Source organism: Durio zibethinus, chromosome 12 (assembly GCF_047325235.1).
Source record: "Durio zibethinus cultivar Kanyao isolate XHJ-2024 chromosome 12, ASM4732523v1, whole genome shotgun sequence".
NCBI lineage: Eukaryota > Viridiplantae > Streptophyta > Magnoliopsida > Malvales > Malvaceae > Durio > Durio zibethinus.
In genome coordinates this window covers 15,852,878-15,876,139 of record NC_143173.1, presented here as the reverse complement: position 1 = coordinate 15,876,139, position 23,262 = coordinate 15,852,878, and the positions used below count along the sequence as shown (strand labels likewise).

General features: G+C 31.0%; 3 protein-coding genes across 8 annotated transcripts; 2 read left to right on the top strand and 1 right to left on the bottom strand.

Moving 5' to 3' along the window:
• Nucleotides 1-216: 216 nt before the first annotated feature.
• LOC111296447 (auxin response factor 18-like) lies at nt 217-3,470 on the top strand. The gene is made up of 4 exons (XM_022890758.2): nt 217-541; nt 766-1,933; nt 2,130-3,025; nt 3,113-3,470. Exons 2-4 carry the CDS (start codon nt 839-841, stop codon nt 3,180-3,182), a joined length of 2,061 nt encoding a protein of 686 aa, XP_022746493.2. The 5' UTR covers nt 217-541; nt 766-838; the 3' UTR covers nt 3,183-3,470.
• A 6,988-nt stretch (nt 3,471-10,458) lies between these two features.
• On the bottom strand, nt 10,459-10,930 carry LOC111296467 (ubiquitin-like protein 5). Its single transcript, XM_022890785.2, has one exon. It carries the CDS (start codon nt 10,830-10,832, stop codon nt 10,611-10,613), a length of 222 nt encoding a protein of 73 aa, XP_022746520.1. The 5' UTR covers nt 10,833-10,930; the 3' UTR covers nt 10,459-10,610.
• Nucleotides 10,931-11,829: 899 nt separating this feature from the next.
• LOC111296799 (phosphoglucosamine mutase family protein) lies at nt 11,830-19,720 on the top strand. Of its 6 annotated transcripts, none has more exons than XM_022891266.2 (18): nt 11,830-11,966; nt 12,703-12,927; nt 13,203-13,266; nt 14,284-14,467; nt 15,314-15,366; nt 16,044-16,132; nt 16,329-16,559; nt 16,793-16,857; nt 17,115-17,175; nt 17,264-17,381; nt 17,465-17,546; nt 17,667-17,739; nt 17,820-17,881; nt 18,406-18,501; nt 18,633-18,787; nt 18,865-18,961; nt 19,116-19,193; nt 19,275-19,720. In XM_022891266.2, exons 1-18 carry the CDS (start codon nt 11,960-11,962, stop codon nt 19,380-19,382), a joined length of 1,848 nt encoding a protein of 615 aa, XP_022747001.2. In that variant the 5' UTR covers nt 11,830-11,959; the 3' UTR covers nt 19,383-19,720. The 6 variants fall into 6 exon arrangements, with proteins under 6 accessions (XP_022747001.2, XP_022747000.2, XP_022747004.2 ...); XM_022891265.2 differs by having other exon boundaries at nt 13,200-13,266; XM_022891269.2 differs by lacking the exon at nt 12,703-12,927.
• Nucleotides 19,721-23,262: the final 3,542 nt, after the last annotated feature.

The following is a 23,262-nucleotide window of genomic DNA, read 5'->3' as shown; positions in this document are numbered from 1 at the left end:
AATGATGTTAATTTTAGGTTACGAGATATATTTAAAATATAAAAAGCAAAATGTAAAAGATAAAATTATATCGAAGAAAAGAAAAAAAAAAGCAAAATCACCTGAGTTTGTCTTTAGTCATGGAAACTTTGCCGTTCATGTCCACAAAAAAGAACTCTATGCTTTTTCTTATTTATTTTTATATATAAATATATTCCTTAAATGGGTTTGTTTTTTGGTCTCTACGACAGTCCTCCGGTCGGCAAGTTACCCAAAATCTTCACTGTTAAAGTCTCTCTTGCTTCTTTTTTCTTCTTTAAAACTCTCATCACTTTCTCTTCACTTTCCCTTTAATTCCAAGACTTTTTTTTTCTTTGTTTTTGAAACTGCGTTGTCTTTTCTTTTCTTTTCTCTTCCTTCCCAAAGTCTTTGAATTGATATACCTCTCATTTTCTATTTTGGCCTTAAAGAGTTTGGTTTCCCCCATTGTTGTGCTTATCTGGGTTCATTTTAATCTGGGTTGTCTTTCTTTTGGTAAAAAAATATCTCCTTTTGTTTAAAGGTAAGGTTTTTTAAAACTTTTTTTCTAATTACTCTTTTTTTTTCTTTCTTTTAAGTGATTTCTTTGAATGGTTTTTTTTTTCTGTGGAAAAGACGGTGTAATATAGCTATGAAAATTTTTGTTTTTCTTTGTTTAGTAACTTTTTTTTCGGATTTTGTTCAATAGTATGTAATTTATCCGTCGCATTTACTAAGATATGCCTTTTAATTTTCATTTACTAGCAGAACAATCAAGAAGTGAGAAAACAGAGCAAGGGAAGGGTAATTTTTTGATGCTTTAGACCACCGGAATTGGAAAATGATAACAATCATGGATTCTAGGAAGGAACTCATTAAGAATTCAGAAAAATGCTTAGATCCTCAACTATGGCATGCCTGTGCTGGTGGCATGGTGCAAATGCCATCAGTGAACTCCAAGGTGTTCTACTTTGCTCAAGGTCATGCTGAACATGCCAATGGAAATGTAAATTTTGGGAGTCTTCTGATTCCTTCACTCATCCTATGTCAAATTTCTGCCATTAAGTTCATGGCAGATCCTGAAACTGATGAGGTTTATGCTAAAATTATGTTGGTTCCTTTGAGAGAGAATGATTTTGGGCATGAAGATGATGGTTATGATGGAAATATTGGGATGGAGAGTCCTGAGAAACCTGCTTCCTTTGCTAAGACACTGACTCAATCTGATGCTAATAATGGTGGGGGTTTCTCGGTTCCTCGCTATTGTGCAGAGACTATATTTCCTAGGTTGGATTATAAAGCAGAACCTCCTGTTCAGACAATTCTTGCAAAGGATGTCCATGGTGAGGTTTGGAGATTTAGGCATATATATAGGGGAACACCTCGTAGGCATCTTTTGACCACAGGGTGGAGTAATTTTGTGAATCACAAGAAGCTTGTGGCTGGTGATTCAATTGTGTTTCTGCGAGCGGAGAATGGAGATCTTTGTGTGGGAATTCTGAGGGCGAAGAGAGGAATTGGGAGTGGATATGAGTATCCATCAGGGTGGAATTCTGGGGGTGGAAGCTGTGGTTCACATTTTGGGGGTTATACTCCCTTCTTGAGGGAGGAGGAGAGTAAATTGATGAGGAAGGATTCTAATGGGAATCTGAGGAGAAGGGTAACGGCTGAGTCTGTGATTGAAGCTGCAACTCGGGCAGCCAATAGGCAGCCTTTTGAGGTTGTTTACTATCCACGAGCAAGCACTCCTGAGTTCTGTGTGAAGGCCTCATCTGTTCGAGCTGCAATGCAAATCCAGTGGTATCCTGGGATGAGGTTCAAAATGGCTTTTGAAACTGAGGACTCTTCACGGATTAGCTGGTTCATGGGAACAATATCAACTGCTCAGGTTGTTGATCCTATCCGTTGGCCTAATTCTCTATGGCGTCTTCTGCAGGTATTTTGAATATTCTCAGAAGTCATCTTCATAGTTTTACTCCATAGATTGTCATTGATTTAGCATTGCTATGCACTTCATGTCCTTCAGAATTCAATTTAGTCCTCAAAAGTTAGAAACATCCATATTTTCTCAGCATTTTATTTTGCTCATAGGTTTGCTTCTAATATCTTTTTCTCGAATTAACATCTTTCAGGTAGCATGGGATGAGCCAGATTTACTCCACAATGTGAAGCGCATTAGCCCATGGTTGGTTGAATTGGTCACAAACATGCCAGCGATTCATCTTAATCCTTTCTCACCACCAAGGAAAAAGATGCGGCTTCCACAAGACTCTGACTTTTCTTCACTTGGCCAAATTCCAATGCCATCATTTTCCGGCAACTCTTTCAGGTCCAGCAGTCCCGTATGTTGCATTACAGACAACATTCCTGGAGGTATACAGGGAGCCAGGCATGCACCATTCGGATTATCTTCATCAGATCTCCCCTCCAACAAGCTGCACTCGGGTCTGTTTCCACTTGGTTTTCATCAACTTGATCATACTGCCCCACCTGCTAGACTCTCCAGTGACAACCTTTTTAGTGACAATGGGAATAATAGGAGTATATCTTCCTTGCTAACAACGGGAAATCCTACCCTTAGTTTGAAAGAAAGCAATGAAATAAAGACACCGCATATCTTATTGTTTGGTCAACCCATTTTCAGTGAGCAGCAGGGTTCTCAGAGCTGCTCAGGTGATACAGTTGGAAATAGTTCATCAGACGGGAATACAGAGAAGACCGCAATTTCTTCTGATGGCTCTGGATCTGCATTACATCAAAGCGCTCGGGAAAACCCTTCCGATGAAGGGTCTCCTTGGTTCAAAGAGCATAAAAAAACTGATCTAGGCTTGGAGATTGGTCATTGCAAAGTGTTCACGGAATCAGAGAATGTGGGCAGAACCCTTGATCTTTCAGTTCTTGGATCATACAAGGAGCTGTATGGGAAGCTGGCCAACATGTTTGGCATAGAAAGTTCAAAGATGCTTAGCAGTGTGCTCTACCGTGATGCTGCCGGTTCTGTTAAACACACAGGGGATGAGCCCTTCAGGTACTGGTGGTTCCTTAGCTTCACTTCCTTTTGCTTACTAAACATTTGCTTTTCATATGTTTTCTTAAAATGTTTTCTGTTTTGCAGTGAGTTTCTGAAGACAGCAAGGAGGCTAACAATTCTTATGGATTCAGGAAGTGACAACATAGGAAGATAGAGATCAAAGAAACTTCACTAATTGTACAGTTTCCAATACTTTGGTTTTTATTTTCATTTCATTTCTTCTCAGGCAATTGTGGGAAAGCTCCACTTCACTCATTTTTGGCATACTGTAAACCACATTTTGTTCCTTAGCTTGAACTTTTCTTTGGACAGAAAGGATCCATTTCCTTCATCATATTTCCTAATTCGAGTTCTTAGCTGCAAAATGCTGAATAAATGTTACCAGTTAAGGCTTTGTTGCATATCTGCTTGAGAAATGGAAATGACCTCAAGTTATTTATCAGTTTTATGATTAACCTGATAAATTATACATCAATTTCTTTGTTTCTCAGAAGAATTCATGCCAGCTTCTTCCTGTGCATTAAGGATGGAGTTTCTGACATTTGATTCAGCAGAGACATGTTGTATGAAGAATTTAGAACTCCTGATTGGTAGTTTCAATGTACTTGGACTATAGTAAAAAAAAAAAAAAAGTCATAAAAACTCGTAATATGATGAGGTTATCCTTTGTCAGTCTGAACATTTGATGGTCATAGTCTGATAAGGTGTTCTACTTTGAACATTGCAAGAATCAGACACAGCATCCATAACCACCTGTTGTTAGGTTGTCTTAGATTTTGAAATAACCCCCTAACAAGCACAAAAGTCAATGTTTTTAACAACTTAATTCAATTGAACCCTAGAGGACCTAGACCTATAGAGTGAATGGATTTATATTTGTTACTAGACGGGCGATACAGTTTCTATTGCCTAGGGTGGAATGTCTTATTAGCTTTTTCTTGCCTTTCTTTGAATCACTTTTTTTTTTTTCAGATTAAGACAAATAATTAATAGATATGATAATTTTAAATGTGATAATATGATATGATACGAAAAAAAAAAAAAAAAAAAGATAAGAGTTATGATTTTGGTAAAAATTAAATTTAACTTTAATAAAAACAAAAAAATATATTTCGTATTTATCAATACAATTTATAACAACAATTTTAACATTTTACGTACGTTGAATATAAAATAAATAAAAACGAATATACTAATTGTTTAAATAATAATCACATTTTTCAGGGACCTTCTTGTCCATGTCTTATTATGGAACAACTTGCACAATTCTAGATAACCCAACCACTCTGCATGGTGTTATCATTTCTGTCTGAAACTTCCCAGATTGGGATAAAAACCAATCCAAGAACCTTGCATAGAAAGTGGTCATCTGTTTCACATTTAGTGGGAACCATGGAGCTCGAGAAGCACAAATTAGACTGTTTATAACTTGGATACTCCAGAACTAAAAGGGGGTGAAATTTGTTAGGTAGCAACAATTTTTTACATTGACAAAATATTTATATGGATCTTGGCAAGAGTCGATATATAAATCAAACAAAAATATAAAATTTAGAATTTGATTCATGTGATTTTTTTTTATATAAAAAAATAAAGTAAAAACACTGATCCAATTTGAGTTGATAATTATTGTTCCAATTATTTTCATTTGTTATAAAAGTCTTATCCCTTATTAACAATGATGATTATATCTAAAATCAGGGTCCGATTAGTAATAGGTCTCAGTATGGTGGGATGCAAAATTATCTTATTTCCAAAGTTAAGACAAACTGTTAATCTATAATGGGATTTACAGATTTTTTTTTTTTTAAATTTTTTCGAACTTACAGATCGTCTCTTAATATGAAATTATGAAAGCTCGAATTTGCATACTTTTCATATAAATTCTAAATCTTAACCACTTGTGTCAATCCTAATTAGCCATTACACTACAGTTAATCTATCAAAATTCAAAATTATGTATTGAATAAAAAAATTCAAAATTACATAGAATTTATCAAAATTTTATATGAAACTCACACTTAAAAATGATGAATCCTATATAATTTTTTTAATTGTGATTGGATAATTATAATATTATAATAAAACATTGTAGGTGAAATGTTCCTTTCTGCATTGGGTTCTATTACTGAACAAGTTGTTAGTTGAACAATTTTTCCGTATCAAAACAAACAAATAGTAGGGATAAAAGTTAAGATCTTTACAAATCCTATATCCTTTTATATTTTAAGTTGCCATCCTCAAATGTGTGAAAGAACCAAGTTGGCGGAGAACAGGAAGTGGGGGTTGTCTTGGATCGAAGCAAACAAAGGGTTTTGACGTTAAGACATTTCAATATTTTAGAGGCTAAAACTTGGATCCTGTGTTGACCAAAGCAACAGATTGATGTGGGAGGTTTGAAAATTGATAGTGTTGTGAAAACAAAGCATGAAGATTCTGCGGAATTTCTGTTGAGATTATGACACAACACAACAGGAGGTGGATGAGCCAAGCCGGGTCTCAAGGCATTGGATGTGCAAAGATTATATTTTGCTCATACATCTCCTTGGGATTGTTAAATAAAGCATTTTAAACTAAGTCAACTCCCATAAGCCATGCACACACACTCTCTCACATGCACTTGATTTTTTCTTTTCTTATTTTTACATAAAATTTGAGATTAAATTCATTATTCAGTTTTTTTAAATTTAACATCAATAAAAGTTATCATCTATAAAGTTCAACTCAAAATCGATTATGTATAAAAAACAAACTTATTAATTAAGTTAATCCCTCCTGATTATGATCATGCACACTTGATGAAATTAATGCTAAGTTGGTAATTTTTACCATTTGTTTATGTCAATTCTGGTATATATTAGCAACCATAATTTCTTCTTACAAGCATATAGTTTCTTTTTTAACTAGGTTTAGGGTTTGAATTCATCTAATGATTAGATTGAAAGAATGGGACAAATTCCAAAAATGACAATCTTCATTGAATCCAAACTTAGTGAAATGGGATTTAAAAAAGCTTTAGATTTTCGACTCATAAAACAAAATCCATTTGAATCAATCCAAATAGACAAGTATTTCCTATGATACTTATCAAGCGATAATTCAAGTTGCAAAATAGACTTTATTTTTAACTTGTTATAACTTTTTTTGAATGATGAAAGATTCTTAAATTTCATTTAATACATTTTTATTTTGAACCGATTGAAAATAAATTTATTTATATTTAATTTAATGAATTCATCAAAAATTATCTTTGTTATAATCTGTTATTATATTCAAACTCAAGGCAACAAAAAAAACAAAAAAACTTTTTTACCACTTGTGCCAATACTTATCTACACAGCTATAATTTTATCCCTTCATTTTATTCACAAAATTAAGATAATGTTGTTATGTTGTATCATTTTTTTATATGTAGTTTTAATGAAATTATTAAACAATTATGTGAGATCCATGCAAATGTAAGCACAACCAAGCACGTAGACTTGGGATAATTTTAAAGTAAAAAAATGGTTTAAAAATTTCAACCACAAAAGTTTGACTCTTGTGGTGTACAACAACATGAACAAAACCATTGGGATTTGAACCCAAAAAAAATTGCTTAACCAGCTGGGGTTAAGGGTTTTAAAGATGGTTGCCGGTCAAAGCATCGAACGGGCTTCACTAGGAAAATGCACAAGGCAGACAAAGATTCGTGAGTCAAGGAATGCCGGCCCCCTTCTTATTGTCAAGTGATACTCTTGACATCAGAAAAAATTAGGCCGAAATCCAATATCTGTCTTCATATTATTGTGTGTTTTTCTCTTTTCCCTTTCATTGACTTATTACTCTTCTTAATCATTTCATATTCTACTCACATATCTAATAAAGAAAATTAGTTGAAATTCTTTTTATTTTAAAAGGGAGAATTTTGAATTTACTTTCTTTAAGCATAAGATATAAGATATATATATATATATATATATATCTGTTCATATGATAATGAAACTTTGTCACGAGTGCATGATAAAAGATTTTGAAATCTTAAGTATCATATTCAAATCTTATTATACATAGATTTAATCTAATTTTATGTTGATTTATTTGTTTAATTAATTTGTTTTTTTTTTCTCTATATATTAAAGATTATTTAATTGTAATGATGATTTTATAAAAAATAAATATGTATCAATGAAAAAAAATAAGTGAAAGTTGATTGATTTTGTGAATGATGGGACTTTTAATTTCAATAACCAAAATTTATTATTTGATAATCATTTTTAATATTAAGATTAATTATTCAAAATAATATTAAAATAAAAAAAATAAATCATAGAATTTAAGCAAGATAATTGAGGTACCAAAGTGAGTAAGGTATATTGTGGTGATTGCAATATGCCTTTAAAGTCAAAAGGCGAAATTATATAAAATAATTGTAAGACATATATTGTTATATAAGCTTGAGTGTTGAGTTGTTAAGAAACAATATAATAAAAAGTTGAGCTAGCTTAGATGAGGACATTTATATAGATATGTGATAAGATTAGAAAAGACAAAATAAAAAATAAAGAGAATTGAAAAAAAAATAGAAATAGTTTGAATTGAGGAAAAAAAAAAAAAGAAAAGGTCATTTAAAATGGTTTGAAGGTGTGAAGCATGGATTTATTTATGCATAAATGAAGAGAAACGAGCTCTTGGATTTGAAAGAGATAAAAACTTCTAGAAATAGATATAAGTAATAAAAAAAAATAATATGAGGATTAGGGAAGTAGATGAAAATTTTATTTTTAATAAAAATAAATGATATAAAAAAATTTAAAATTACGATCTAACAAGATTAATTTTCTTTCTATATAACTGATACTAAAATTATGAAATATAAACCTTGGTTTATTGTTATTGTTTATAGTCTCAATTGCTACGAAGTTAGATTTTAGGGAAAAACGAAGGGTACGTCCTTTTTTTTATAATGGATATTCTAAGTACTAAATTTTACTTCTTTGGCTAAACTGAAAAAAAGAAAAAAGATATTTTTCCTCCTAATTACACATCAGAAATATATTAATTATGAGTATCAAGCTTCATATCATAGCCCTTAGAACCAAGAAAAGCAAATTGTATTACCTTGGTCATCCATTTTAGAACAAACTAAATAGAATAGTCATTTTTTAGAACAAACTTTTGGGTTTGAAGTATTTTATAATATGATGTATTTGGAAAAAAAATAAAATTCATGATGTTTGGCTTTAAGTTTTACATAATGTGACTTACTTTTTTTTCCTTCTTTTTGCAATAGATATTTCAAATTTGGAGCAAGTTTTTTCATAAACGATCATGATTTTAATCAATTTTTACTTTTATTTTCCAGAAATGAGATAAAGTTAGCTTTTTCTAGAACAAAAAAAAATGTCAACAGATTATAAATGGTAATTATTATAGGTTAGACAAAGTGTTGAATTTGATAACTCATTGTTGATTTTTTTAGCATGAAATTAGAGACATTGGTGTTTATTGTTTGGTTTCAGAGGCCAAGATCCAAGAATTTCCATTGTTATATATGGTGTAGGAGTCAACTCCCTGGAAAAATTATGCTACTTCCGACATGGGATTTGAAAATTCTCCAACTTGCAAATAAACAAAATGGCGTGGGAAAACACCATCAGACCATCAAGATTTGATCCAGTTAAAAATGTCTTAAATTGGTTTAGGTTTATGAGTTGTGGCTTTGTTTGGGGCAAAAGTAAAATGCTTTCGGGTTATGCAAAATTACAACTTTAAGACCTTCCTACTGCACTTGTTTTATTTTATTTATTTTATTTGTTTTTCATTTAAGGCCCTCCTTTGCATCTTTCTCGTTGTGAGTAGCAACCAACTAATAAAAGGGATAAGAGTAAACTTGAATATTTATATATTTATGTCATGTAAAATATTAAAATTTATATATTTATATTATATTTTATACAAAAATTATGTGATATAATTTGTATCAATATAAAAATATAAAATATATTTTTTAAATTTTGTTAAATATATAGCTATTATTAAAATCTTAAACCATGATATTTTTGTATATTATATTTATATCATGTTTTAATTTATTAGGTTTAGATAAGAGGACATTAAACTTAGGAACCCTAATTAAAATTTTTAAGTAATTATTGATGAAATTTTTTTAATATAAAAATGGATATAATCTGAAAAATAAAAGAATGGATCATAATGATAAATTTTAAAATTTAAAGTTAAAAAATTGTTATGTCGTGAGTCAAAATTCAACTTTCAGGTGTGCGTGACTTCAAGATTCAGATATGTATTTTTTCGACTTCTTAAATCAATTTATCTGTCACGATTCATATTTTTATGAGGTATTATTCGTTCTAGTTCTCTTGATCTCATAATTTTGTCTTATAAAAGGCCCTCACAATGAGGAGAATGTGTGAACCATTATATTTTACAGCTAATTTTAATACACAACCGATAAGAGATTCGAGACTCTTTCTTAAATCCGTGACATCCTCCTTTACTCTAACGAAGACCCACCATCCTCGGTGGCATATCGCTAGTACCTCCAGAGCTAATTTTGATACCATTTATCACGGGCTGAGACTCAATTTCTAGACCTACGAGGCTCCATGACTCGGACATGCACTATTTCGACATCCTAGATCAATTTACCTATCACAGTTTACATCTTTATGAGATATTATTCGTCCTAATTTCTCTAGTCTCATGATTTTATCCTACAAAAAGTATTTCACGAGAAAAAAAATATGTGAACCCTTATATTCTATAATTAATTTTAGTATACAACTGATATAAAATTTAAAACTCCTCATTAAGTTTGTGACAACTACATCAACAAACTAAATAATAATATTTGTGAATTTCAATATTCACGTCTCTTTTTCAAGTGCCAAATTGTTGGATACAACCCATTGATTAAATTTATGAAGCCCAAACTGGCTGTCTGGCTCTTTGGGGTTTAGTTTTATATACGACTTCGACTTGGGTCACTGATTAAAGATTATCACTTAATAAGCCTAATAATAAAGCCACAAGCAGGCCCATAATCTTGGATTAATTCCACTGAATCAACTTTGGAAATATATTTTTTGGGCACATATTACATTTGTCTACATAATGCATGGTAATTTTCTCTTATTCCATAAATTTCATCATCGAATTCAAACTTTTAATATCAAATCTTCTCTCATTTCATAAATTTCATATTTAAATTCAAATGTTCAAGATAAAATCTTCCTCTCTTACTGCAAAATTTCATTTTCCAATTCAATTTCGAATTCAAAACTTTCAAGAACGAATCTTAAAACTCTAAATTATCAAAACTTTCAAAATCAAATCTTAAGCTCTAATAGAAGGATGCCTCCTCCTAAATTGATCCTATTAATATCAAATAATTTCTTAAAAAAATAAATGAATTTAACACTAAAATGTGAAATAAAAGAAACCCAAATCCATAACTATATTATTCCATTAAGATTGCTTAAAAAAGTAAACACCATCATCCACACATAAAATTTAAACCTTGTTCATACAAAAACCATACAAAATTACATAGATAAATAGTACTAATAATTATAAAATTTTAATTATAGTAAAGTTCGAGGCCCATGCCGTCGTGGATCTCGTAATCTTTGAGGGTAATATGATCCTTATAAACCGTATACCACTTCTGGATCCGGATCTTGTCGGCTCGGGTACCCGTTTGAGCCGCCACCAGCTTCTTCAGGTCTCCGATCGTGTCGTCGTCGTTGCACTTCACGCGCACCTTCTTCCCCAGCCGATCGTTCAACACCACCTCGATCATCTTCGATTTCTTTCAAGAGAAAACCCTAATTCCTAAATTCGCTAACCCTCGAAGTATGCGATAATTGAAGCGGTGGGTGCGGATTTATGTGGAAGTTTTTAAGGCCGACTCTCACCGTTGACTAATAGAGCTTTTATGCTTCGAAACGGTGCCGTTTATGCTTTTTATGTTTGATTTTACTCTTTTGTCCTTTGTTCTGTCCTTTATGTTATTGTTATCCATTTTTGTCTACTTTTAATGTTATTTACTATTTTCAATTTCATACATTTTATCATCAAATAGTTTTAATTATCTAAAAGAATGAAAAATGGGAGAGTAATTTTGAAATAATTTACAAAAGACAGAATAAAAAAGGGAAAATTTTTTAAAATGCTAGAATTAATTAGGAAATTTGAATATTCCGTGGAATAAAAGATATTTATAGATATTTTTTATAGGAGTAAAATTTAAAAAATATATTTTGATAAATTCATAATATGCTTTTAAATCAAGCCATAACATTTCCAAGAATCAATTCTAATTATTCTCAGATTTTCTTTATTTATTTATTTTTGGTTCAGAAAAGGGTAATACTCTATTACAAAAAAAGAATTGATTCCAATCAAATTTTAATATCTTTTTAAAATTTTTATTGTCGTTAAATCAAAAAATGAAAAACAAATTTTTTTATTATTTTATACTATAAAAATTAAAATATATTAAAAAATTATACTTTTAAACAAAAAATTTATGAATAAATAGATCATTCGATTTTCGTATAAAAATAAAATATGTCACACTCAATAATAATTATAAATTATATATACCAAACCATCTCAATAAAAAATTATCAATTAAATTCAATCTCAAAATCACTTTTGTTAAAAAAAAAATATATTGTATCGATAAAGCCGATTTTTCATCAGTTATATTAAAAAAAATATTTTGCAATGGCAAAAATATCCATGGTTGCTAAATTGTCTGTAGAAATATTATTAGCAAAATCCAGCAGGCGACTGCTGGGCATGTGGATTTTTTCACACACCTAACTCCTTCTTCCACATCTTTTTATTTTTGTTTCTTTTTCTTCTCTTTCTCTCAGCCCAATTTGTTTCTTCTCTCCCAGACAAAACCTCCCGCCTCTTCAAATGGCAGGTAAAAAGGATTCGTTTTCCCCCTTATTTTAACACAAAGAAAAAAAAAAGGGTTCTTTTTTTTTTTTAATCACATTTCCTATGACTAATTTTTTATGGGAATATGATGCCATCTTGTTTGTTGAGTAAATAATGATCAACCCTTTTGAGTTTATGAATTATATCTTACATTTGTTTAGTGTTTGAATTGATGTTTACTTTGTTTCAGAAATGGGTTTGGATTAAAATATTGAGCTTTTTTTTTTTTTAATTTGGATTTGTTGTTGATAAGTATTATGAATTTGGATTGAACTCCTGCTTATGATTGATTCAAAGTTTACGGAAGTTTAATAATGATGGGTGGTGTATGGTTCTTGGTTTTCTTAAAGATGCTGTCTTTGGATGAAGGTTTTGCTCATTGTTAGAGTACTTGCTTAGAGACCAGCACATTTCTTGTTGTTGGTTTTTGTTCCCTCATTCATTGGGATGGAATGTGAAAAATGAACTTTTTAATGAACACTTAAAAAACAAAGGATAGGAAAATGAAAGGATGACAGAAATGACAATTTTGATTGTTTAGAATAATAATAGTTGATGATGAGGTTAGGTAAATGCTAAAACCCATTGAAGGAACATGGTCAATAAAAATTACGGTTTTTAATAGGAGTTAAAAGAATTAGTAATTATTTAGATGAATCTGAACTATTAATTAAGAGTTTACCCATGTGAAATCTGATAAAATTGCAAATTTTATGCAGCAATGTCAGGGAAGATTGTTCAAAATGTTTTTATAGCACAGTTCTACCAACAGAATAGGCAGTTCGGGACCCAATATCAAAGGGACAGTTGTGCCCCTTATATGCGCACTTTGCCTCATTTAAATGGAGGGAAGTTAGCACGGACTGGCATCTCCTCCATGCAAGTGCGCGACTTATCAAAATACCAGAGTGGTTTTGTTAACCTACTAACAGTTAACTGCAACGGTCTGTTCTAGTCTCTCATTATCCAGGTTGATTGCAAATGCACCAATTGCATATTAAATGAACCCAAAGCACTAATATTCTTTTCCTTGCTATCATCTGCTGCTTTGTGTTTCTTTTTTACATTTCCTGTATGCTTTTTTTGGTTGTCAGGGCGGATTTCATTTGTTGGATGTCATTACAACTTTGAATTTATATTACATACAGTCCATTGAAATTTAAAATCATCTCTTTCTTCTTAAGTCTCATATTTCATTTTGGAATTTTTGCTGCAGCAGCTTCGTCTGCTACTACAGTTCCATCTCTGGACAAAGTTGATTTTCTGAAGCTTCAAAATGGCAGGTGAGGAGTCCATCCCATTGTGTCATGCATTTAAATTTATAATTTTCTTATTTTCTCTCAGCATGAAAGTTCCTCAACCACTAGTTTTCATGTGTTACTATGCTCTCAACTGCAGTAAAAGTCTATTGGAAAATCTTTTGGAATGATTTTAAGTCAGTTTTCTGTGGTTTGAATCTTAAAGATTGAATTGTTGTATACACTGTTATTAACAGTGGTGGGGTTTTAAAGTTGTAGTAGGATGTATGATAACTCCAAATAGCCGCAAGTTGCCAATGGGACTGACTTTGATGTGCAAGCTTTAACCGCTGGTACTGATTTGGAAGAAGAAAACCTTAATTAGCATTTGAGGTTTGCCTTACAGATTGAACTACTATATTTTTAGAATTCCTCAAACATGGGTTCACTATGTTAAGACTGTTGCAGAAGACTTGTGAATAAGGATAAAACGAGAGGGGAGAAAAGTATTTTCCATCACTTATCTATTTCTAGAGTACTGTATTATTATTATTATTATTATTATTATTATTATTGAATACAGCTGCTTATTACGGTTCATTTATTACTTAGATTCTTTTGCTGCAAGCATTTCTATGTAGAAATATTATTTCATTGAAACTTAAAAGAAAATTCTATCATTACCATCAAACCTAAATATTCAGTTCACAGCTTGTTGCTATCTTGGAAGCATAAAAGTTGTTTAACTAAAGGGTCTACGCTACGCTAAAGAGTGACATACAGCCTAATTACAAAAAATTATATGCCATGAACATAATTCTAAATGCCAAAATGATGCAGTTAATGTAATATAGCTCGACTGTAATACAGCCATTTGTATAATCTCCACTACTTTGCTTCTGTAGTCACTTTTTACACAGTGCTGCCACTTGGATTGACAGATCTATAGTAATTTTGCTTGGTGAAGCAAAAAGCCTTAACATTATTTTTGTTTGATTTTGTCATTTTTAGCTATGGTGATCAAAGAATGCTTTTTCATTCATTCCCCTGATGACCATGCAGTGATATTCGAGGTGTGGCTGTTGCTGGTGTTGAAGGAGAACCAGTAAGCCTCACTGAGCCGGTTACAGAGGCAATAGCTGCTGCTTTTGCTGCATGGTTGTTGGATAAGAAAAAGGCTGACACATCAAGACAGTTGAGAGTTTCAATTGGTCATGATTCTCGTATATCTGCACAATTGTTACAGGTATCTACCTTACGTGGGTACGTCTGGTCATGTTTGGTATACAAGATTATGATAGGACAGGATAAGCTGATATTATCAATAGAATTAGAGTAAATAATTTCATCCTATCTTATGTATGATATGTGTAAGGATTAAGATAGGGTAATTTATTTGTTGGTCAAAATTATCCCTCTTCAAAGTTTATACAATTTAAATTATTGATGTAATTTTTATGGGTATAATAGTACATTTAAGTCTAATCCTATGGATTAAAAATAATCCTCTCCACGTTGGGAGGATTGAATTATCCTATACCAAGAGGATAATAATCCTCCTTGAAATCCTATCCCTTTCAATTAGATACAAACCAAACATAATATAGAATGATTGTCATATTATCCTATCTAGCATCCTATGCACCAAACATGACCTTTGAGTCTAACATAAAATAAGTGTCCATATGAATCTTATCCATCTGCAATTAGTAGATCTGATAATTTACCTGTTTGTTAAGGTATCTTTTAAGGCCATTGGATCTTCTTATTGTTACGTTTATCATCATCGGTAGCATATGAAGTAAACACATACTTATTTAGATATGATACAACCTACAGTTGCAGTCTTTCGCACAGCTTTCTCATGTGATATTGGTAGATCTTTCCAAATTTTGTGTATTTTTAAAAAAGAAGAATTGTTGTTTTGTTAGGGATGGTACATGCTTTTCTGAATGCTAGTTCTTTTGTTTTTCTTCTATGGCAAGACTGTAGTTTGATTTTGTAAAGCATTAATGCTAGAGCAACTTTTTCCCAGAAAACTGCTGTGAATAAATTTCTTTGATTACTGAGAATTGGACAATTGGCTTTCCAGGATGCTGTTTCTCGAGGCATTGCTAGTGCTGGACTTGATGTTGTTCAATATGGGTGAGTGATGACATCCGATTTTTATGTTAATCGAGTAATTCGATGACATAAGCACTTATGATACATGTGATTGTAATGGGTCTAAACAGGTCTAGTAACTGTGCAATTACAGGTCTCAACCAAATCCTTGGATTGGATATTTGAAACTCTTGATTTCTTGTTGGTGACAGGCAGGTTTTATGTCGTGTTTTAAAGTGGTTAAGAGTAACCAATCTGAATTGTTTAAGCTTGTCTGAATTGTAACTTTTAAGACTGGAAAAAGTCATTCCTGTGAACTTTTATACTAGTTGTCTGAGCTGCTTTTGGTTTTTATGTACATAATTATCTATCTTACATTTGGTTGACTTTGCAACCTAGGTCAAGGTCATACTAGTCAAACTGTGGCTATGAATTAGGTGGCTCAGATATGAAATACTTCAGATAGTAGTAGCAAGAGTAGTTTCTCTGCTATTTCACTATGATAGTTGAGTACCAGTCTCGCTGTAGTTTATTTAGCCCTCATCATCATCCAAAATACTTGTTTCCCTTTTGTTGATTGATGTAACTTTTCCTTGTATTATTGTTTTTCTGTTCGCTGGATTAGTACTGGTGGTAGTGCATATTACTATTGAGAACAAATGTTTTCCTTTTTGATAGATATATACATAACTAATTGATATCTTTTTCCTTTTTTGTAGTTTAGCATCTACACCAGCAATGTTTAATAGTACGCTTACTAAAGACGATGCATTTTTATGTCCGGTTGATGGGGCTATAATGATAACAGGTAGTTTATGGCTATGAACTTCTGTTGATAGCATTCTTGAATATATAAAGAGTTCACATGCTTGAAATTCGGGTGCTGACTAGTCATAATCATTTCCTTGGATGAACTATTTTGTGGAATCAGGATTTCCTTTTGTTTAAATTAGACTACTTTTCTAAGATCACTTTTGCCTGATAAACTTTTATCTTGTGAACAGCTAGTCACCTCCCTTATAACAGGAATGGGTTCAAGTTCTTCACTAATGCTGGTGGTCTTGGGAAAACTGACATAAAAGACATCTTGGAGCGTGCTGCAAATATATACAGTATTTTCCTAGCTGAAGGGTATTCGGTAAAAAAGGCTTCAGCATTGCTTAAAAAGGTCGACTATATGTCTGTTTATACATCTGATCTTGTGAAGGCGGTCCGTAAAGCGGCTGGGAATATAGGTAATAGCTTCCTGAAATGTTTAATTAAGGGGGAAATTATTTATAAATCAGTCTACATTTCTTCATCATTAGAAGTGCAATATAAGCAGAAATGCATGTCATTCTTTGGTATTTATCATCTTTCACAAAGTTCGCTTAATTATATTTATCACTTCTCAAGTTCTTTCCCTTTTCTGCTGCTGAAAGTGCTTTGGTGTGCTTACTAATTGTTTTTTGGTGTTATCAACTTTTAGAGAAGCCATTGGACGGATTCCACATTATTGTTGATGCAGGAAATGGTGCAGGAGGATTTTTTGCAGTAAGTTTGATTTCTTAATTTATGTTACCTCTACAATTGAAACATTCCAATGTTTTTAATAAGATTTTATTGCTAAAGATAAGTCAAAGGCGAAAGGTGCAAACTGCCAAGCCCTGTTTTATATAAAGCATTAGGTTCCACTAAGACACCTTGCCTGAGTAAATCTGACTGCATATCCTTCATTATTTAATTGATATTATTGCAACTGCAATTTGTTTCCCTGTTTGGTCATAAGTTAATTCCAATTGCTTTTCCAGGCAAAGGTACTTGAGCATCTTGGTGCTATTACTGCTGGTAGTCAGTTCTTGGAGCCAGATGGTACTGTTTTATCCTGAAAACTTTCCTTTATGTTTTAATTTTGGTTTTACATATTAACAATTTTAATGATATGTGATTATGGGATCAGGAATGTTTCCAAACCATATTCCAAACCCTGAGGATAAAGCTGCAATGAAAGCTATTACCCAGGCAGTTCTTGACAACAAGGCTGACTTAGGGATCATCTTTGATACAGATGTTGATAGGTAATAGGTTCTCTACCTATATGTTCATATTATACTATTCAAATATTTTTTATTTTTCCTCTCTTATAAGCATTTTGTTGAAGGTCTGCTGCTGTGGATTCCACTGGTCGTGAGTTAAATCGAAATCGTCTAATTGCTTTAATGTCTGCCATTGTTCTCGAGGAAGTAAGATTTTTCCTGAATCCACTTTTTCAATGCCCCTTTATAGATAATTGAAAGTTTCAACCTTTTTTTTTTATCATTCAGTTTTCCTCTCATTTAATCTCCTCATGTTCTTCTCTTCAGCATCCAGGAACAACCATTGTTACAGATAGTGTGACTTCAGATGGGCTTACTTCATTCATTGAAAAGAAACTTGGTATGATAAAAACTTAACTGACATTTATGTATTTGCTTTGTTTCTTCTGGAGCAAACTTATAACTTGCAATTTTTTTTAGGGGGAAAGCACCATAGATTCAAAAGAGGCTATAAGAATGTCATTGATGAGGCAATTCGTTTGGTAAATTTCATTTTCTTTTATCTTGATTTTATTATTATATTTCTATCAGTTACGTGGGGTGCTAGAAGATGAATAAAAAAGAGCTTGGATCTGAATGACTTAATGGGATATTAACAACTTAATATGAACCATTTGTTTTTGCCCAAACACTATTCTGAGCATTAGTTATATGATCCATTGGCATTTAAAGGAACTTAAAACTTAAAAGATTGATATTGCTTTATACAGGGGTGAACAAAATTTCATCTGCATGCTTCATACAATATTTGTTGATCTTTTTCTACCATTAGTCATTGACAAAATTCTTGATCCCAATTTTCATCACTTGCTATGTTCACTTAAGTATGTTATAATTTCTACATAGCAACAGAATGCCTGAACATAATGTGACATATCCTGCTGTCATTGTTTGGTATTGGAGATCCTTGTCACCTATTATACCACAGCTGATCATCTTGTTTAACTTTCAGTTCTTTGTTATGTGTTGAAAAATTTTGAAACTAAAGTAAAAGAACTTCCCGCAGAATTCTGTTGGAAAAGAATCACATCTGGCTATAGAAACCAGTGGCCATGGAGCTCTCAAGGAGAATCACTGGCTCGATGATGGGGCATACTTGATGGTAAGCTTTTAATCTAGGTGGACAAGCCTCTTCTCGCATATTATTTGGACTGTATATTTCAACCAATGTATGAACTTAAATGCACATGGACTTATCCATCTATGCCATTTTATTTGACCTGCTGAGTGCAGGTCAAACTCCTAAATAAACTGGCTTCAGCAAGGGCTTCGGGCAGAGGTGATGGAAGCAAAGTCTTAACAGACCTAGTTGACAGTCTGGAGGAACCAGCTTTTGCCATGGAACTGCGACTAAAGATTAATCAGAGTCATCCTGATCTTAAAGGAGGGTATGGTGTTTTATATGGCTCCAATCTTTCTGTCTGCCTGATTTCTGTTAAAGTTGCTGAGAGTTCGAAACTTGCAGATCTTTCCGGGATTATGGGGAAGTGGTGCTGAAGCATTTGGATAACCATATTGCTTCAGATCCCAAGCTTCAGAAAGCACCTGTTAACTATGAAGGGGTAAGTTTGATATAGGCTTCAGACATCGAGTTGTCTAGGCTTCTTTGTTGAAATAATCACTTAAACTGAATGACAAATGTGGCCACAAAAAATAGACAGTTATAAATTCCACCATTTTACCAAACGGGTTTCACTAACTTCCTTCTGAAAACAGGTTCGAGTTTCTGGCTATGGAGGGTGGTTCCTTCTTAGGCTTTCACTTCATGATCCTGTCCTTCCTCTTAACATCGAGGTATGAAAGCAGTATCAACTTTAGCATAAGATGTTATAAACACTGTAATTTCTAAGCTGGATGATAATAAACACATTGCAGGCACCAAGCCATGAAGATGCTGTGAAACTTGGACTCGAAGTGGCAGCTGCTGTGAAGGAATTTCAAGCTTTGGACACTTCTGCATTAGACAACTTTGTCCAACCCTAGTAAACTGAGTGGCTACCTCTTTGAGCTCTTAAGAGTTTGTGTTGCAGTGGATGCCTCCTGTTTTGCAATGAGCTGACCTGCTAATGTAAGAATGGTAGTTTTGAGGTTTGAGTAAGTCTTTTTACACTTCTTTTCGGAAAGTGACTAGAAAATCAGTCAAGGACTTGTGCAAGAATACACAATTTTCGAGGTTCCAAATAATAGAGATGAGTCTGCACACGTTTCCAATCTTAACAGCAACATCTATTATCGTGCCTTACACTCTGAAAAACTTGCGAATTACCTGAGTTTTATGTACAATTTTTTTATTATCAATAACAATTAAGCTTTATATCTCATATTCTGAAGTTGATTGTATAAAAAATTAAATAAAAAAATCAAAATAGGTTATAATTAGAATCTTTGTGTCACATATCTCTGTCAATAAATTATGTTATAACAATTTTTTATTATAATATTATAATTCTAATTATAATAAAAATTATATAAGAATTCTTGTAAATGTGAATTTCATATTTGATGATTTTAATATAATTTTAAATCATAATTAATTAATTTTATCACAATTATTATAAATGATATGTTCCTTCAAAAGATGATGTTGGACCAGGCCCGATATTCCATCAACGTTGAACGGTGAAACAAGTGGAAAAGCGCTCGTTGGTGGTGCAGTCAATAAAGGGTGGAACATAGGATGGTGAATTAAGCGATATGCATTATCATTTAATTTGTTTATGTCATATTTGAATATTTATATGTGATAGATTTGAATAGATTTTAGATAATAGTTTTAAAAGGATTTACAACAGAATCAACCTTATATAGTTTGCTATAAAAATATATTTATTATATCTTACTTGAATATTTAATAATTATGTGTAATAAAATATATTAATAAATTATATTAAAAATATAATAATAAAATAATTATTAAATTAAATGAATAAAAATTTCATATTAAGTAAAGATGCAATTCTTAATAAGTTGACACATATGGTGTATGGTACTTTTGTAAAATGTACAAATTTTCAAATCAATTATCATATCTTTACACTCCATAAATGTAATTTTTGTACACTCAAATGATCTTTTATCGAATTTTATATAGATATTTTATCAAGTGTCAACTATCAATTATTTTAGTCAAACTATCACCTTTGATCTCAAATAAGAGATAAATAAAAAATTAAATACTCAAAATAATAAAGACTGAATTTCTCGTCTTTTGAACTTTTTTTCCATTAAAACTCGTCTCACATACTTTACCAGCATGATCTTCTTTTTTTATCTTAACCTTACCTCAAGCATAATATTAACTTAAGCGTCAGAGCACACATCGGATCAACAACACCAAACCCATTAATTATGTTTTCTGAGGTCACAGTTGTCTTGTCCTTTCTTAGATCAAAGACATCCAAAAACACTATCAGATTTTTTCAGAAGTTGATAATCTGAATCCTATACAACCAGCAACTGGAACCTCAAGTGAACCAACTCATTCTATTGCTGTAATGTGTACTATAGTTAATTATCGTACTAACCAGTGAGAAAGATACGCATGTCCCAAAAAATCTGCCGAATCTAATCGGTGAAGGCTAAAAGTGTCGATTTTGAAACTTTCGTTAATCATTTCTGGCACTAATTTGGAACCCCGTAACTATACACATGCTCATGAATATCGTCTGTGTTCCCCAGTTTAACCGGAGCTGGCCCATATCATCCCAGGTTGAAAACAAAAACGGATCAGACAGCTCAATTCTACTTGTGAGCAGTTGAGTAAGAGCTGCTCAACAAGCTGCTAGAGCTTAAGCCAATAAAGGGACGATTAATAAAATGTTGAATTTTTAATTTTAATGATTAAAATTAAAATTTTAATATTATCAAATAAAAAAAAAAATTTGCGAGAGTTTTGAAGAAGTGTCACCTGCCCTACAGAAAACTGATTTGTAGCATTAACATTACACACACAATAAATACAGTCACTACTGCAAATATTTGAAGCTAATTCCCATCAGTTTAAATTATATACTACTAATTCCAGACATCCTACGTATTTGCATCTTTGATGAGTTTTTTAGTTGTCTTTTTGATGTTTGTAAAGAATTAATATATGCCGTGGCAGGGGTGTTTTAGAAGCTTAATCATGAAGTTAAAGTTCATATCTCTTGGTGAACTTTTAATTAAATAAATTAATTTTATAACTAAAAAATAAAATTCTTCAATCTTAATTCATTTATAATAATTTATATAAATCATGAATTAAACTATAAATCTAATTATTTTATCAACTAAAAAATTTCAAATAGTACTAAACAGCTGACTTTTGAATTAAGAACTAAATCGTTCGCATTGCCCTGACCCTATCCACCTTCGACAGTTGGCGCGACAATGATAATTCGCGAGGGGTGGGCGTGTGGGGCCTGGATATTCTAGAAAGATCGGCGTTCAACGGGAAAGAAGTAAAGAAATCATTCTTTGGCGGCGAAATTAATTTGACCATTGATAAGCTATATGGAGATTGGTTAATTGGTGAAGAACGCTGTCTTACCAGCCATACAAGAAATCATTTCACAAATTATTTTTCAACGTTTTTATTTATTTATTTATTTTAAGCGTAGCCTAGAAGAAAGGTGAATATGTGGATATTTTCAACATATTTTGATGTATGAATCAAAATATAAATATAAAATATAAAATTTGAGTAATTAATATAATTTATTTGAAATTTTATCAAATAAAAAATTTAAAATAATCACAAAATATAAAAAAATAAATATAGTAAACTGAAATATATATATATTTTATGCTTGGTTGCAAATTTTGAAATATTGCTGAGAAAGTTAAAAAAGTTAATTATATATTTAAAAATAATATGAGTTTGACTTAATATTTATGATAGGTCTATTATTTTTAGATAATGTTTTATATTATTTTTAAGATCACTATAATAATGTAGCCATCAAGATAATTTTATTATCAAAATGATTTTATTACTCATGATTTGAAATTATTTTAGTTGGTTAATAATCATTAATTTATAAAAATTAAAGATTATTATATTTGATATTATTAAAAATTAAATATTATTTTATTTAAAAATACTAAAATAATCATGAATATTGTAATAATTCATAAGTTAATAAATTTAATGTTGTTTAATGATAATAATTTATAAAATATAGTAATATTTTATTTATTTTATATAATAAATATATAATAAAATTATTAAATTAATAGTTATATTTATTTATTAGGTAAATTAAATTTATAATTTAAATTATGTAAAAAAATATTTGTATTAGAAAAAAATATTCTATTAAAATCATACTAAAAGAAAAACAAAAACTATATTATATAAAACATTAAAAAAATAAAAAATACACAAATTATTTTTGAACATGTTATCATGAATATTTGTTTAAAAATATAAAAATTTATAACGTAAAATAACTATAATTTTATGAGAAAACAAGTTTTAATTCACATATTACATGAGTAATATTGACTATTATTAATTTTACATATTATTTCAACTGAATAATAAAAGTTTTTCACTCTTTTATATAAGAATTAAATCACTCTCCAAGGAAGTGACCTAATTATTCTTAATGATCCAAGGTCAATGTCACATATAATCATTAAATACTTATCAAACACATGATATAATTATCATATGTAAATCATAATGATATTTGGAGTGATTATTTCATATCAAACATTACCTTAAAAGTGTGTAAATAATAATTTTAGATATGATAGATAGACAAATAATAATATGATTTTAATTCTTCATAAATTGCAATACATAGAATTAAATTAAAAATAAAAATAAAAATAACAATTAATAATTTTAATGTGAAAGCAAATTTTTTTTTTTTTG